Source organism: Scomber scombrus, chromosome 3 (assembly GCF_963691925.1).
Source record: "Scomber scombrus chromosome 3, fScoSco1.1, whole genome shotgun sequence".
NCBI classification, from domain to species: Eukaryota; Metazoa; Chordata; class Actinopteri; order Scombriformes; family Scombridae; genus Scomber; species Scomber scombrus.
In genome coordinates, this window is record NC_084972.1 from 23,576,209 (window position 1) to 23,591,206 (window position 14,998).

Sequence of the window (14,998 nt, forward strand, 5' to 3'; positions counted from 1 at the left end):
GCTAACATACACACATTCACACACGCGCGCGCGCTGAGGTAATGGTTAAGAAGTGGAAAGTACCGTGTGTGCGAGTCTGAGGTTCCTCAGGTTAGAGAGTGGAAGTTAGACAATAAACAGTGGCCTTATCAGACTCTGGGCAGAGCTTCCAACCTGATAGCCCAACATATCACTCTGACTATAAGAAACAAATATGACCTCTACACCACTTTCCTCAGCCCACTCACTCCCATGAATAAGCAATTTTGATAGAAAGGACCTTCAGAGACAAGTTTATCTCTGTATTAACCTGCAGCCATGAATGTACTGTATGTTAAAAAACACACATTTTAGACAGTTGCATGCATTAGCCTCAACCCAGTCCTTCTTCACTGTCATATTAACCACATTGTTACATTATTTGATTTGCCCATAGTTACTGTACGTGACATCACTGAAACAGGATTTATCAGGATTTTTACAAATCAAATTTACAGGCCTAGTGGAATGTGAGATCGATTCCCCCCAACAGGGGCGACGAAGAGATGATTATCATATCGTTGATTACAGGAATTTGTACATGTTGTAGCAGTTGTTCATGTCAGGGACGTGAAATGGTTGTGAACTGATTCACTGTCAGCTACACAGTTGACAAGCCGAGCCCCTCTTATGAACTGTGGGCGGTTCAGGAGTTGCCAATGTTGCTCTTGTACAGAAACTAATTCAGAACTTGCCAAACATCAACTCCAGAAACTAAAAATAGTACACAGGGAGCTTACCATTTACATCAACAATAGAGGTCTCTGACATTCATTAATTGTTTTAAGTATTTTATTCCTGTTCTAAGAGTTAAAAAACATAACCCTGGATCACACTCATTGACTTTTCATTGTCCTAATCAGAAGTGTTTATTTTCAGTTGTTTTTTTATCAGTAGGAAAAAGAGAAGGTGCATAAATCTTTTGAACTGTTCAATGTTTTTTTAAGCCAACTAGCTAGAGAGTTGAACATCTGCCAGCCGTGAACCTGGCCCATCAAAATAGATTTTTTATTGAGTTAACTAAATGTAAGCTGCTATGAAAAAAAAAACAGTGAAAAAGTAACCTATGGACACTGGAAAAAGATATCTTATTCTTGTCCCAGTTTGCTACACATATTCAGTTTGTATTATAATGAGATTTGGGGGATACAGGATTTCTTCTGCACTCTGACAGAAAAGCTGTTCTGTATGAAATAATATACTCATGTTAATTAGAGTACAAAGACAGAAGTACTTGCATTGATAAGAGGAACAGTGTTACATAAGTGTCCTTTTGTGTCCTTGTTGTGTCCGGTTGCTGTTATATTGAGGACACAGCCGTCCTTCCAGCAATGTAGGTGTATGAGACAATAACCTAAATACCTGACGGATTCCTCTCTTTCTTTCTCTCTGTTTCTCACTCTATCTTTGTGATCCCATTTTGTTCTCACATTCTCACTCTTTGCTATCTCTGTGTCTTCCCCCTGCACCCCCACACTCTCTCATGGTCACTCTCTTAAGTGATTGCTACATTTCATCTCATGGTAAATCAGCCGTCAGCCCGGTGAGCTATCATTATGCAAATGATGGGCAATTCAATTTCAGTTGGTCGGAGGGGGAATTTCTAATTAGGGTGAGGCACAGCACTCAAGATGGAGAGAAAGATGTAAAGGCAGAGAGAGAGGATGGCAGAGAGGTGCTATAAATGGATAGCAGAGGTAAAAAGAGGGGGAGAAGAGGAAGGCTGAAGAGAGGGCTGAAAAGAGGAGAAGTATCCACTCAGGAAATCAACACCTGCATTACAATTATACTCTTCAGTCAGCCTCTATTGTCCGGCCTCCAGAAATTCCCATTGTCCCCCCCCCCCCCCCCCCCCCTCTTTATCATCGAGTTAAATTTAATGAAGTACTGACTTTTGAGCTTTTCCAGAAAAAGGATCCATATAAAAGGTTTACTTTCTCATCCTCAAGGCCAGAATTAGGAAAACATGTTGATGTTTTCACTGTGGGAACCTCTCAGAAATTGATCACCCAAAAACTATAATCACATTGGGTCTCATTCATTAATATGTGCGCAACCAAATAAGTGTGCACACAAAATTACAGTCAAATTCATGACACGTGCACACTGGCCAATTTTCTCTTAACCACTGTGCATATTTTAGTGAATCAGAATCATAAATTGACAGGCACATACACAGTACTGGTAAGTCCCATACTACCACTTCTCTGTATTTATTACCATTTCTTGGTAGTGCGGTGAGCAAAGTTCTCAAATTAGCAAAATGATAGTTTCACGCGGGGGAAAGGAAGGACACGCAGTATGAACTATAAATATCTACCAATAACTGTTACTTATGTTGCTCTAGTTGTCTCATAACTTGTGGTAAGTCATACAGTACATGTAGAGTGTTAACAGGGGTTTTATACCTCTAATCTAAATCTGAGTCATTGTACATTGCTTGATGTGTGACAGGAATTTATTGTAGGTGGTCAGATCTGCTTTAAGATCTGAACAAAGGCTGTGAAATAAAAATAAAAATATTCTTTATTTTCAGTTAAGCTGCTGAGTATTTTCTTGATAAATAAATAAATTGTCTTGTCTATAAAATCTCAAGAACAGTGAAAAACAATGTCCTACAGCCCAAAGTGATATTTGTATATTTAAATAGTTTTTTTTTATTATATCCGACTAACAATCAAAGGCATTGAATTTACAATGACATAAAACTGAGAAAAACAGCAAATCTTCACATTAAAATCTGGAACCAGAAAATGACATTTGAGAAAAGAAAAAAAAACCCAATCAATTATTAAAATAGTTGCTGATTATTCTTTTGTCGATTCACATTTCAACTCTAATTTGAATATTTTCCTTTCAAAGCTGTTTTAATAGTTTTTTTCAGTTTCCTTTCAGTTTGCAAGCCTAATAATAATGAAATATTCAAGGTGGGTGGCTATTTAAAGCTTTTCCTGTTGTTATTCTGAGACTTGTGTTACTTGGAAGTCATTTCTCAAGTATGTTGAAGCTGAAGTGCAGGACTTTCATTTTAATGATCATCTGTTACATTCAAGCCCTTTACACAATGTTGATTAAACCTATCACCACCAGGTATATCTCTCTGTTTTTGCAGTATATCAGAGTTTTAAAATCTGGCATCTGTGGTGACTTTCCCACACTGGCGTACTTGTAGTGATGCGTTTTACGTCTACCAGCAATGATTCATTTGCAACTGTTGGCCGGGGCAGATTGTCCACAGTGCGCCCCAACAGCGTCGCGTTGCCAGGGCAGGGACCAGCTCACGTATAAAGCACTAACGGGTCTGCGGCAATGACGTCAACAGTGTTTGTGTAATTACTCTCACTGCCAGAGGGGCGAGACAAAAGGTTCACGCTGCATGTTTAAATTTCATATCCTCATATTTGTGACTTGCGTGTCAAATTTGAGTCCAAGTTTACTGTTTACAGTCCTGTTGGTACGGTGACTTTTTTACAACTTGTAGTTTCATTGTGCAAACTGAACAGGCACACAGGATTAGACCTTGAAGGAATGTTGAAAAACATGCATGCTGTATACAATTTTCTATAATTACACATTTTAAAATCTATTTGCTTTCACTACTTTCTTCAAAGTGTCAACTAAATGAATATACCATGTTGGCTATATCTAAAGGCACATATAGGCTAAAAAAAAAGCCCAGATAAACATGTTCACTCACAAAAATATTAGTATTCAATGTAAACCCTATTTTGTAATAATATTTTAAACACTTTACTTTTAAATTTTGTATGGCTGTTACAATCAATTGCCTTACCCTTACACTTCCTCTATAACAAAACCTACAGCTTACTGTGCATAGTGAGCATGTTTTTGGTATGAAGAGGCTTAACATGAACATAATTAATGTATTTGCAGAGTTTGCAGGTTTGTAATCTACATTTGAGCAAATTATTTGTCATGATGCCCTGCTGCTGTCAAACTGAACCAGCAGAGTGGAGCAGGTTTATTTTGATGGAGTGTCTTTTTTTTCCCCCTTTCCATCCCTGTAATGAAGCATTGGGCTTGTCTGTGTTTTTTATTTATTCAGCAGCCCGCAGGGACAACATGCTTCCTGTAGGGAAAAGAAAAAAGAATAACACTCTTGGTCAAACTGTTTCATCTTGATTAAGTGAATGTGCTCAATTCAACAATGCAAGCTGTTTTCATACTCAGGTTGTTTACAGCACTTAGTTAAACGTCATTTAGGATTTATGTGATATCTCATATTTTAGTCTTGGTGTCACACACTGTCCAGTCTGTCTCTCTGTGTGTGTGTAGAAGTCTGTGCACATAATCTTGTGAGCTGTTTTGCACATTCACACAATCTGAACATGTGTAGCTATATGAATGTGCTGGCTATTAACCATACGTTCACACACACACACACACACACACACACACACACACACACACACACACACACACACACACACACACACACACACACACACACACACACACACACACACACACACACACACACACACACACACACAGAACAGAGGATTCAGCTGAGATCAGCAGCTCACCCTAGGCTGTCAAATATTCTGTCAGCACAGCCCAAGAATCACAATTGGACTCTTTGGGATGCATTAATTCAAAGCGCCGTAACAATGCTCTCTGAAACCAAATCAACTGCCTGTAGTCAGCATATCAACTCTCAACTAACTCTCTCCCTCTATCTTTCTATCTCCATCTCTCTCTCTCTCTCTCTCTTCTTGCCTCCTCCATCTCTCTCGCTCTCTGTACTGTGTGTCTTTACTGCCATGTCTTTTCTTATCCTCACTGCTTCTCTCTCTCTCTCTCTCTCTCTCTCTCTCTCTCTCTCTCTCTCGCTCACTTCCTCTGATGTGTGATTGAACTTCTAAATATGTTGCCAAAGCTGACTAACTGTACAATACTGGCCAACACAGACAGCAGCTTCCTCTACAGCTCAGATCTTTTATAAGTAATACAGTCATTTGAAGTCAGTACATCTAAACTGAAATTTAGCTTTTGTCTAAATTATTTATTGTGATATTTGTTCAATATAAAATATAACAAAGGAAAAGCATCAAATCATGGCATTTGAGAATCTGGGTATAGGAAATGTTTAGTACTTTTTAATAAATGATTGATTTGTTGTTTTGAGTACTGAAATAATTAGCCAATCCTTTCAGGACTGCCCCTTTTCCTGTCTTATTAACAGTATTGCTATAATGTTAAATCTAAATAACTCTAAATCTGCATAATGCAACACAGATAGGATATTTGGCAAATTCTTTTAAAGGAAACAAGAGAACATTACAGTCAAATACAATTTGACATTTGGGAGTCTCAGCTCTCCTCAGCAATCCCAATTTGTTCAGAAATGATTCTCCCCAGCTTGTACTTGTATTAAAAAAAAGGAAAAAAAAGAAAATCCCCTGTTTTTGTATTAGCTAAATCTTCTCCAAACCATCTGTTGTCTGCCTGTAACACACTTAGTTGTGGCCAGCGCACAGCAGAGGTGCTGGCTCTGCTCCTCGGCTGTTGGTTGTAAGTAGTATTGTTATAACACCATGTTGTTTTGCCTACAGGAAACGTCTCATAAAAAAAGATGAGGGGGATTTCGAAAAGAATAACCAAAACACATAAATGAAAATAAAAAGTTTCTGTTCTGCCCTCTGTTTCAGAGAGAGCAAGGGCACCGACTGCGCGTTATTAATGTGCTCCATCTCCTTCGCTTTTGTGTCAAGTGTAATACAAAGGGCAAGTGTGTGTCTACGTGTGTGTGTGACAGAGACAGTGACAGAAGGAAGAGCAAGCTAATTTCTATCATCAGGAGTTATTCCAGTATATTTTATCCTTGGCAAGAGCTGTAGTGTTATAGAGGTCTTTGTGGCATCTTTGGTAAACTGCCTTTGATGTAAATAAGATACTGATTGCTTGTCTTCCCTACAGTCGGCTTTACTGTAGATGAAGCTTGATTACTTTTTCTTTCACTCTGACTGAACCAATTTAGTGTTTAATTTTGCACTTTGATGGTTCCTACAACAAACTGCACTTGACCGTTGACTGGTGAAAAATCTTTAATTACATCCATAACTTTTATTCCATTTTCCTGTGTGGAGAGTTCAAAAAGGCATCATTTAATCCACTCAATAATCCACTCAGCCAAGTGTACTTAATAGCTAAGCTTTGGTACAATTTTAGATGGGGAATTTCGTATCAAGCCTTGCACCTGAAAGCAAGCAGCCAAGCTCTATATTGTTGCTCCAGCAGATACAGAATCTACTTTCTGCGACAGCCGTCTGTAGCGGGTAGACACACAAAGTCAAGTTAGAAAGAAAAGGAAAGAGCTGGGGAAGAGAAAGGAGAGCAGTGGTGTCATAAAAGTTTGTGAAATGAGCACAAAGTCGGGAAGTCAAACTATGTTGCAGATACATAACCACCACTTTCACTCTTATTTCTTAAAAAATAGCACAGTTACCTAAACAGATTTGGTAATGGGTCAAATTTCGACAAATACAAGACCTCTGGTGAAGGGAAAGAACTACCACAATATTGACTGGTTCGCCACAGTCAAAGGCAAATGTGACCTCCTTAACCTAACCTTACACTGGATGTTTTAAGCTATAAAGACTTCCCGCTACAAGTTGTGCCTCTTTTATGTAATGTTCTGTGGGTAGAGGAGACCTAATTTTCACACACAGAGAGCATGTACAGTATTTGCATTTTAACACATCATACTAATTTCTGGAAATGCCAAGTGTGAGCTGAAAATGAAGAGAAAAGGAATAAAAGAGATACATTTGATGAACACGTAGATTGAAGATAGAGGTTCAGTTTGAGCATCTTCACCGGATGTTTTGTGTAAATTATAATCTGTGTTCATTTGTGAAATAACAAAAACTATTGGAGAAATAGATAAATAAAAGATAAAGCAGCAAGAGGAAGGGTGGTGGCACAGTGAGAAGTGATAGAGAACAGTTACAAGAGAAGAAAAGGGACTTGACAGCAAGCAAAGCTCTGCTAAATTTGAATTGTAGGTGTTATTATAGAGTCAGTCGTTCCCACCATAGAATTGCAAGCATGAGCATGTACACACATGCATACATATACGTGTGTACACTATGTTTGGATGGAGAATGACTGCAGTCAGCTATTAATAGCCATGGCTCAAACACTGCCGTTGGCTGGATATTCCCAATGGTGTGATCACTAGTATGTGTCAGAAGTGGCCCAAGGCAGGTAGACCCTGAGTTCATGTCCTGGTTATGGTTGAACTGGTTAGGCCTTAGTTGGCACCTCTTTCACACACGCACGCACACACAGACACACAGACACACACACACACAGACACACACACACACACACACACACACACACACACACACACACACACACACACACACACACACACACAACCTTATCAGTGTGTGTCTCTCACTGCAGGCACCTATAATGAATTAAGAAAAGTTCTTCAGTTGTCAAATGAGTTGCGTAAAAATGAATTATTTCATGTTCATTCATCTCTGCATAGTGACCTCTTGGTGCCATCTTAACTCAAAATCATGTCAATTTACTGAAAATTGAACAAAAATACTACAGATGCACTTAACAATTTATTATTGATCATCGGTTATTTATTTTCTTTAACTGATTCATTATTTGGTCTATAAAATGTCAGAAAATAATGGAAAACATTTTTTTTCTTGTTTCTTAGAGCTCATGGTGACATCTTTAAATATCCTGTTTCATATGATCAACAGTCCAAAACCATTGTATATATTTTTTGCTTAAAAATGATTAAAACAATTGATGATTGAATGATTATCAAAATAGGTAATTTTCTGTCCATCAACTAATCCGTTAATCAAGTATTTGTTGAAGGTCTAAAAATACTGTATACAGCATGCTGCATCAATGCTTTGTATTGATTGACTATATCACATTAGTATAGAATTCTTTGTAAAAGGGTGGAATTAACTACACATTTCTAAACCAGAACCCTGTGCCATATATAAGTGTAAGTTCCTTCTCTGCTCATATATTATAGTTGCTGGTATTCAGTTAAAGTCTGTTCTCTTTGAAATAAACAACATTTAATTATCAGTGTCTTCAAGGTCTTTAGGCTGGAACTCACAGATGGTGATAAATTAACACCAAAAGATGTCATTGAATCCTTCCCGAGTGCCTGCAAAGAAAAGTTGTTTCCATAAAGTTGAGAAGCCTTAAAATCACTATAAGTCTGAGAGATTCATTATTTTAATTCAAGTATGATTTTAATACATGCATCCTTAAAAACTAAAATTTAGATTTAACCTGTGTTTAACAGTATAATACTAAAGCTAAAATAATGAAAACCACATGTAAAGCATGAAAGAAATAATACCTGAATCATCTGTCGTCAAATTAAATACGACATTTAGTGAAAGATTTATGAAGGAAAATGATTCATCTCAATGCAATATGCAAACCAACGTTGCACATTGCAGTCGGGTTTGTCTCAGACAAAAGTCTCTAAAAAACCACAGAAAAAGTGATTCATGCTCTGATATTGACTGTTAGACCACCACTGCTAGAAATCAGACTGATATTATGTAATATGTTTATGCAACAGAACTGACAGGATAATGTGTTTTATTAGTTACAACAACTCTAAAGGGAGCAGAATTGAACTGTGAGGGGCTGAGTGGCTATTTGGAATGAGAGTAATGTTTTGTATTATTGATTGTCTGATGTCAGCATACATGCATTGTTGAGTGCATACTGTACATACAGTATGAGGCACTGTCTCAGTAATGTACAAACAGTGTATGTATGTACACGTGTGGTTGTGTGAGCGCATACATTACTTAGTTCATGTAAGTACTGTGTACCGTAGAGTGATTAGGTTTCCCCATAAGACTGTTGAGGCCTCGCATTCCTCTCATCGGTGGACTCCGATGTGTGCAGGCCTTTCAGCTAATCTGGGAAGAATGTCGGCTACAGACACATGTGTTCCATTAAGTCCAGATCTGCGTAAATAATATAACATGCAACAGCTAACGTTACAGGTAACTATACCCCCACAGCTGTGCCTTTGGCTTTACAGTGCCCCAGCACCACAGCCTATAAAAAGGCAAAGCTAGCGTTGATATTTAATGAGTAGATGTACTGCAGTGCCCACTGTGCTTTTGTAAGCTTCTGAATATTTTTTCTTTTTTCCCCCTAATTCTATTTTACATAAAAACATAACATGAGCAAACATAGTATATCTGATATGTATATAGTATTTGAAAAAAATTGCTATATATCTGAGTAAACATATTTTACAGTTTACTGTAGGGCTGCAACTAATGATTATTTTCATTATTGATTCACTTGCTGATTATTTTCCTGATTAATGATTAATCATTTGGTTTATAAAAAAAGTGAGAAAACGGTGAAAAATGTCTGTCACTGTTTCCAAAAAATCAAACATATTCTTGAATCAATAAATATTTCAAAAGCATGACTCAAACTAGAAAAAACTTTTAATGCAGAAATGAAAGTTTTCATATCTGCCAATATACATGTTGTTATTGACATATTTGATCATTTGATATTGGCTGATAATATTAACTTGCTTCTTAATCAGCAGGTTTTCAATCACTCTTTATAGTTTGAAAAATTCCACAGCATCAGGCTTCATCTTGTCATGGCAGATATACTTTTCCACTTGAGTCAGACACAATCTGAGTCTGTCATGTGCATCAGTGCAGGCTGTATCATGTCTGTATAAATCCGTACGTAAGCATAAAAGTTCTTGTCACATGGCAGGAGTCGTGTGACAGTGCATATCACAGCCCAACTTGTATCCCTCCCCCTATTGTTAATGGTTCTACATACAGATGACCATTACTGGCTCGCTGTGTTTATTGTCTGCCTGCTCTGCTTGTACTGATTGGCTCAACCCTGCCAAGCGACAGGCTAATGTTTGCTTTTGCTGTCTGCCTGGGGAAGTCCCTCTTGTCCTCAAACAGGCCCAGCTACAGTAACTGATACAAGGTTCAGAGGATGCCAGCCTCTTCCTGGTGTGGTGCAGCATCTTCCTGTGGCTGCACACAAAAGGTAGTTAGAAACTGTCTTTCAGAGTTATTTTTTCATCTATCAATTTATTTACCTGTACTTTTATCAGGGATTATTACAGCAGTGTGAACAAACAAGTGAACTCTGCCTTGTGCTCTATTTCGGTCAGAGCTAAAGTGTGGGTGGGTGAAATTAAGAAAAGAATAAGAGGCTAGACTCAGCATGGTGTTGAGCAGAGATGGTAAACGGCTGGCAGCATCTGGTTTTGGTAGATGTAACACAGAACACAGAGACCCAAAGCCAGCCAGAAAGTGAAAGAGAGGTGACAGGGGTGAGGGTGCATGAAGTGAGGACCAGAAAACAAAAGAAAGGTGTCAGAGAACAAGTGTTGAGAACAATGCTTTTTGCACTTGCAAACTGTTGTGAGCCAGCAAGGAAATGTGAGGAGTTTGGCTGTTGCTGTTCTGGGTGCCAGCACTCCTAATGAGTCTGTCAGGGCCAGTTAGCGCAGCCAGGTCTGCTTGTGTCCCCTCCAGGCCGCAGACAGCTGTTATTAGCCCCGTAATGGCATGCCACAGGGCCAGATTAGCCTGGCACACTAGAGAAATATCAAACATTCACTTACTGTGGCTCCTTCGCTGGCTAAAGCAGCTATTCTGCGAGGAATTCATTTAGCTGTGATGCTGGCAAGCTACCTAACAAGCCACAAAAGGAAAAGTCTCCAGTGAGAGATGGAGTTAGTGTACAGTAGCTCCTCAGCAAGGTGGAGGGGAAAAGACATTTTTGTCTGGATGATGTGCAAGAGCAACATACCGGGTCATGTTGCTGATTCTGACCCTTCAATCACACTTCAGATGGATAAATACTGTAAAAACTCACACATTTCAATAAAATAACCCATCAAAATGTTTCAATCTGGGAACATTTTAGATGCACATTTCATAAATATGCAGTTGTAGCATAGGCTACTCCTGTTTTTTTAGGTTGTTGTTTATCGGGACGGTGCAGCACTGAGGAAAGTTCTGTTTAATAACGCTCTTTAATAACGCTGCATCATCATTATGCGAACCATATCGACAAGATGGCCACTGCTGTCTACTCATCTGTTTTCACCTTTCATAATGAGCACAGGAATCAAAACCTTACACAGCAAGTACTTTCACTGTGCCTCAGGGGATTGCCTGCACTGTATACAGTCTGTGATATAGGCCTAAGCCATTAGATCAGCATACTGGTAATATACACACTGCGCTGTATAGAAGGCTGCTTATAGAGTATAAATCATGCTCTTTGAATCTGCTACTGTTTTTCTTGAATATGCTACTTATGCTTTTGCAGACATTGCATGTGGGTTTCACTGCATGGTAATGTCTATGCATTTAGGCACATAAAGGCAATCTGCAAAGGTATGTTTAAAGAAGTTCCACTTTAAATGCAAAGGCTACTATACTCATGTGTATACGGGATGCATGTTTGCCTGCAACATGTGACTGACAAGAAATGAAAGGCAGGTTCAGTTTTGGTTATTTGAGGGATGTTTTCTCACTCAATCGTTAAATACTGCATGTCTCACTGCATAGCAATCTGAATCCCTGCCCTTCAGTGCTTTTATGTCTGTGTGGTTACATGTGCGTCTGGGTGTTTTTGTGCGCATACATTCTTGTGTGTGTGTGTGTGTGTGTGTGTGTGGCGAGGTCATAATGAATGTTAAAAAGAAGAAGGCGAGAGAGAAAAGAAAGTTATAAAGTAAGTGTGCGTGAGAGAGATAATGTGCTATCTGCTATTGTTTTTTCTCCCAAAATAATCTACATCTCGTCCTCATTTGGATGATGTATGGATAAAGAGTGGCAAAGCAATCATGCACTGTATTTAGCAGGCTCCAATCCGTAGTCATTTTAAATTCATGTTTCATATTCTTATTCACAACAAACCGGTTTTCACATCAACGCTGGCAACATGCATTTTAACACAGGAGTGTGCAGATGTAAAAGCTCTCAAACACCTGAGAGAAAAGGATGTAGCTCATTTTATCAATCACACACACACACACACACACACACACACACACACACACACACACACACACGTAACAGGTTATCACTATCACAAGTCAGATGACTGTTGACCACGTTACTGAAGAGAGATGTTAATGTGAGAATAACGAAATATCAGGTGCAGTGAGATGTATAGTTGAGAGTGAAGTGAGAAGAGAGTTGAAGACAATGAGTGAGCTAGAGAGAGTGAGATTTGAAGTGAATCTTGAGATGTACCCCTGCTGCGGCTGTGGGCCACAGTGTGAACCCCACTGTGCTACACCGTCTTTCCCTGGCAGGGACCTCTTGTTGCAAATGATTAGCTTCCCAAGTACTGAGGGCTTTGCCACCATTCCTTCAGGCTGAAACCCACATGGGGAAGTGAAGGGAGGAGACAGCAGGCTTAGAACCCTTTACACTGTAATTATCAGCTGTGTAATGTATAGAAAAATGGAGTCAGTAGAGTACAGTGGAGCGCAGGAACCCTGGCTATGATCACAACAGCTTAGTTCCATTAGTGCCGCTGCTGAGCCTCCCTTATCCAGTTATTATGTGTGGTACATCACCATGAGGTGATGTGATTTAACATGGCAGCCAATGTGAAGGCTCTCTGACTTGGCGGAAATGTATGAAACTGGCACAAAAATCACACAAAAACTCAAATGAGGACAGAGAACAGAGCTACAGTATCTACAGTGGTTGTACTGTATGATCCTTCATCTTTGGATGAAAACTAAATCCAGCATTGGACTTTAAAACTTTCAATCTAATTTTCTTTGAAGCAAATTTAACTCAACTTTAACTTTACCCCAACTTTTTTGCTGTAATGTTGTAAGTAGTCCTTCAAGTGCTTGATCTGTGCTATTTTTTGAGTGTAAGCAAGAAAATATACTTAAAATGTCTCTGCGTCTCTCTCCCCTCTCAGAACAGATACGCTGCTGCAGATCGAGGTGTGAGGCTGTACAGTTCCCTGCCCATGCGCCCGAACCCTGACGGCAAGAGACTGCCCTCTACTGGGGTAAGACTCATGTCCACCAGTCCCACCCCCCCCCCCCCCCCCCCCCACCCCACCCTTGTTCCGTCACCCCTTGGTCTCATCCATGCCTACATGTACATACATGCCATATTTAACATGTAACATACAATGAGTAGCAACAATGTAGACTTGGCCATTTTAAGTATTTCATGGGTTCAAGGTTTTCTTACCTGCCTTGGACACACAATACCCGGGGATAATTGATCCCGTGGTAGTAAGATTCTACACTAGAACAACTGCTAAGGACAATCAACAATATCTGGACTCAAATCATGACCAGGAAACAAGACAACCTAAAGTTAAACTTAACATCATCCTCAACTACCATGACCTCTTCCTCATCCTTCAACCCTGTCATCTTCCCACGCTCACTCTTATAGACCTGCTCAGTCCCCCATCCCCAAACCATCATTGGCGGCCACAAGGCTCCCAATAAAGAACCCATCTGACTTGGTGGTTTGTGTGGTATTTGCCTGGTAGCTTCTCACCGAGGCACGTTGCTTCATAGGCCAACCGACTGCCTCCTACTGTATATTTGTACAGAACAAAGAAATGTGTGGCTTTCTGGATACCGTGCTTCTACTTCAGACTGGCTTTTGGTTATTTTAAAAAGGAAGGGCTAATATTAATGCATCTATTAGTTATAAACAATCTAATATTTTTTTTTTTTTTTACTTCTTTTGTTAAAAAGCAGCTGTATTGGGACATCAAAGTCTAATTTTCCAATTGTTATATTTTTTCAAATATAATTATTTATTAGGACACAAAAAAGAAGTTTATTGAAGTTCAGTAATGCATCACTTGCAGTACTTTGACTTTGACAAAGTGCTGGAACAGTTAGTCTACTGTTTGTGAAACCTTTCTTTCATTTTTTAATAAAATAAAAAAAGAAATCTTTTAGTATTGTGTAAATCATAATTAGAATCTAGCTTGCCTTGCTTTTATGCATTTATGCATTTATGTAACAAAGGAGAGAAAATGAAAGAACAATAGACTGAAAAGAGAGAATTTAATTTCATATGTCTCCCTTTTTCATGTTTCACTCCATGCAAGTGCTTTTTGAATTATCTCTTCACTGCTCCAGGGCTCAGTGAGAGGAAGAGTGGGTGAGTGAAGAAGAGAGAGAGAAAGAGAAAGAGAGAGAGAGAGAGATAGAGAGAGAGAGAGAGAGAGAGAGAGAGAGACAGAGAGAGAGAGAGAGAGAGAGAGAGAGAGAGAGAGAGAGAGAGAGAGAGAGAGAGAGAAGAAGAGAGGACAGAGAGAGAAACAGAGCCAGACAAAGCGAAAGCTATGTAATATTGTTGGTGCACACCTTTTTTTAATTACAACAGAGATTATATTGATGTCCCTGGCCATATGTCCTAAATCATTTATCAAGGGGGAGAGTGCTAACAAAGCATTTCTAAGAAACCCATCCTCTCCCAGAGCCTGGAATCATATGTTATCTAAAGTGAATATTGTTAATGCTGTTCTGTGGAGAAACACACTTACAAATCATGGGAATGACTTCCTTGTCAGGACATGTGTGAGGTAAAGATATATATCCACATCCATCTGATCCTCTGTTGTGCAAATTAAACTCTACATCTGAAGCTAGGAATTATTTGCGAAATGAAGAGGCACACGTTAAAAAATGATGGATAAAGATTAATGTAAGTGAAGGAAAATTTACTTTAAGATTACATCTCTTGCACAGATTAGAATTTAAAAAAAAAGAAAAAACAGAACAAAACACAAGAGAAGACAATATGTGCTATTTTTTCCCTCAATCTTTGGTTTTCTGTCATTTCCTTTTGTCTGTTATTACCTGGGTATAGTGTCAGTACAGTAGCACACTGTAGCTACAGACTGCATGGAGAGGAGGAGAACATAAACCACT

At 39.0% G+C, this 14,998-nt stretch overlaps 1 protein-coding gene across 3 annotated transcripts in view; it reads left to right on the top strand.

Moving 5' to 3' along the window:
* tox2 (TOX high mobility group box family member 2) overlaps positions 1 to 14,998 on the top strand; it is a 116,040-nt gene that overhangs the window by 41,126 nt on the left and 59,916 nt on the right. For all 3 annotated transcript variants that reach the window (XM_062415476.1, XM_062415475.1, XM_062415477.1), the window contains exon 2: positions 13,009 to 13,101. In XM_062415476.1, the coding sequence (XP_062271460.1) occupies positions 13,060 to 13,101 (42 nt within the window). In that variant the 5' untranslated portion in view covers positions 13,009 to 13,059. The remainder of the gene's footprint in view (positions 1 to 13,008; positions 13,102 to 14,998) is intronic.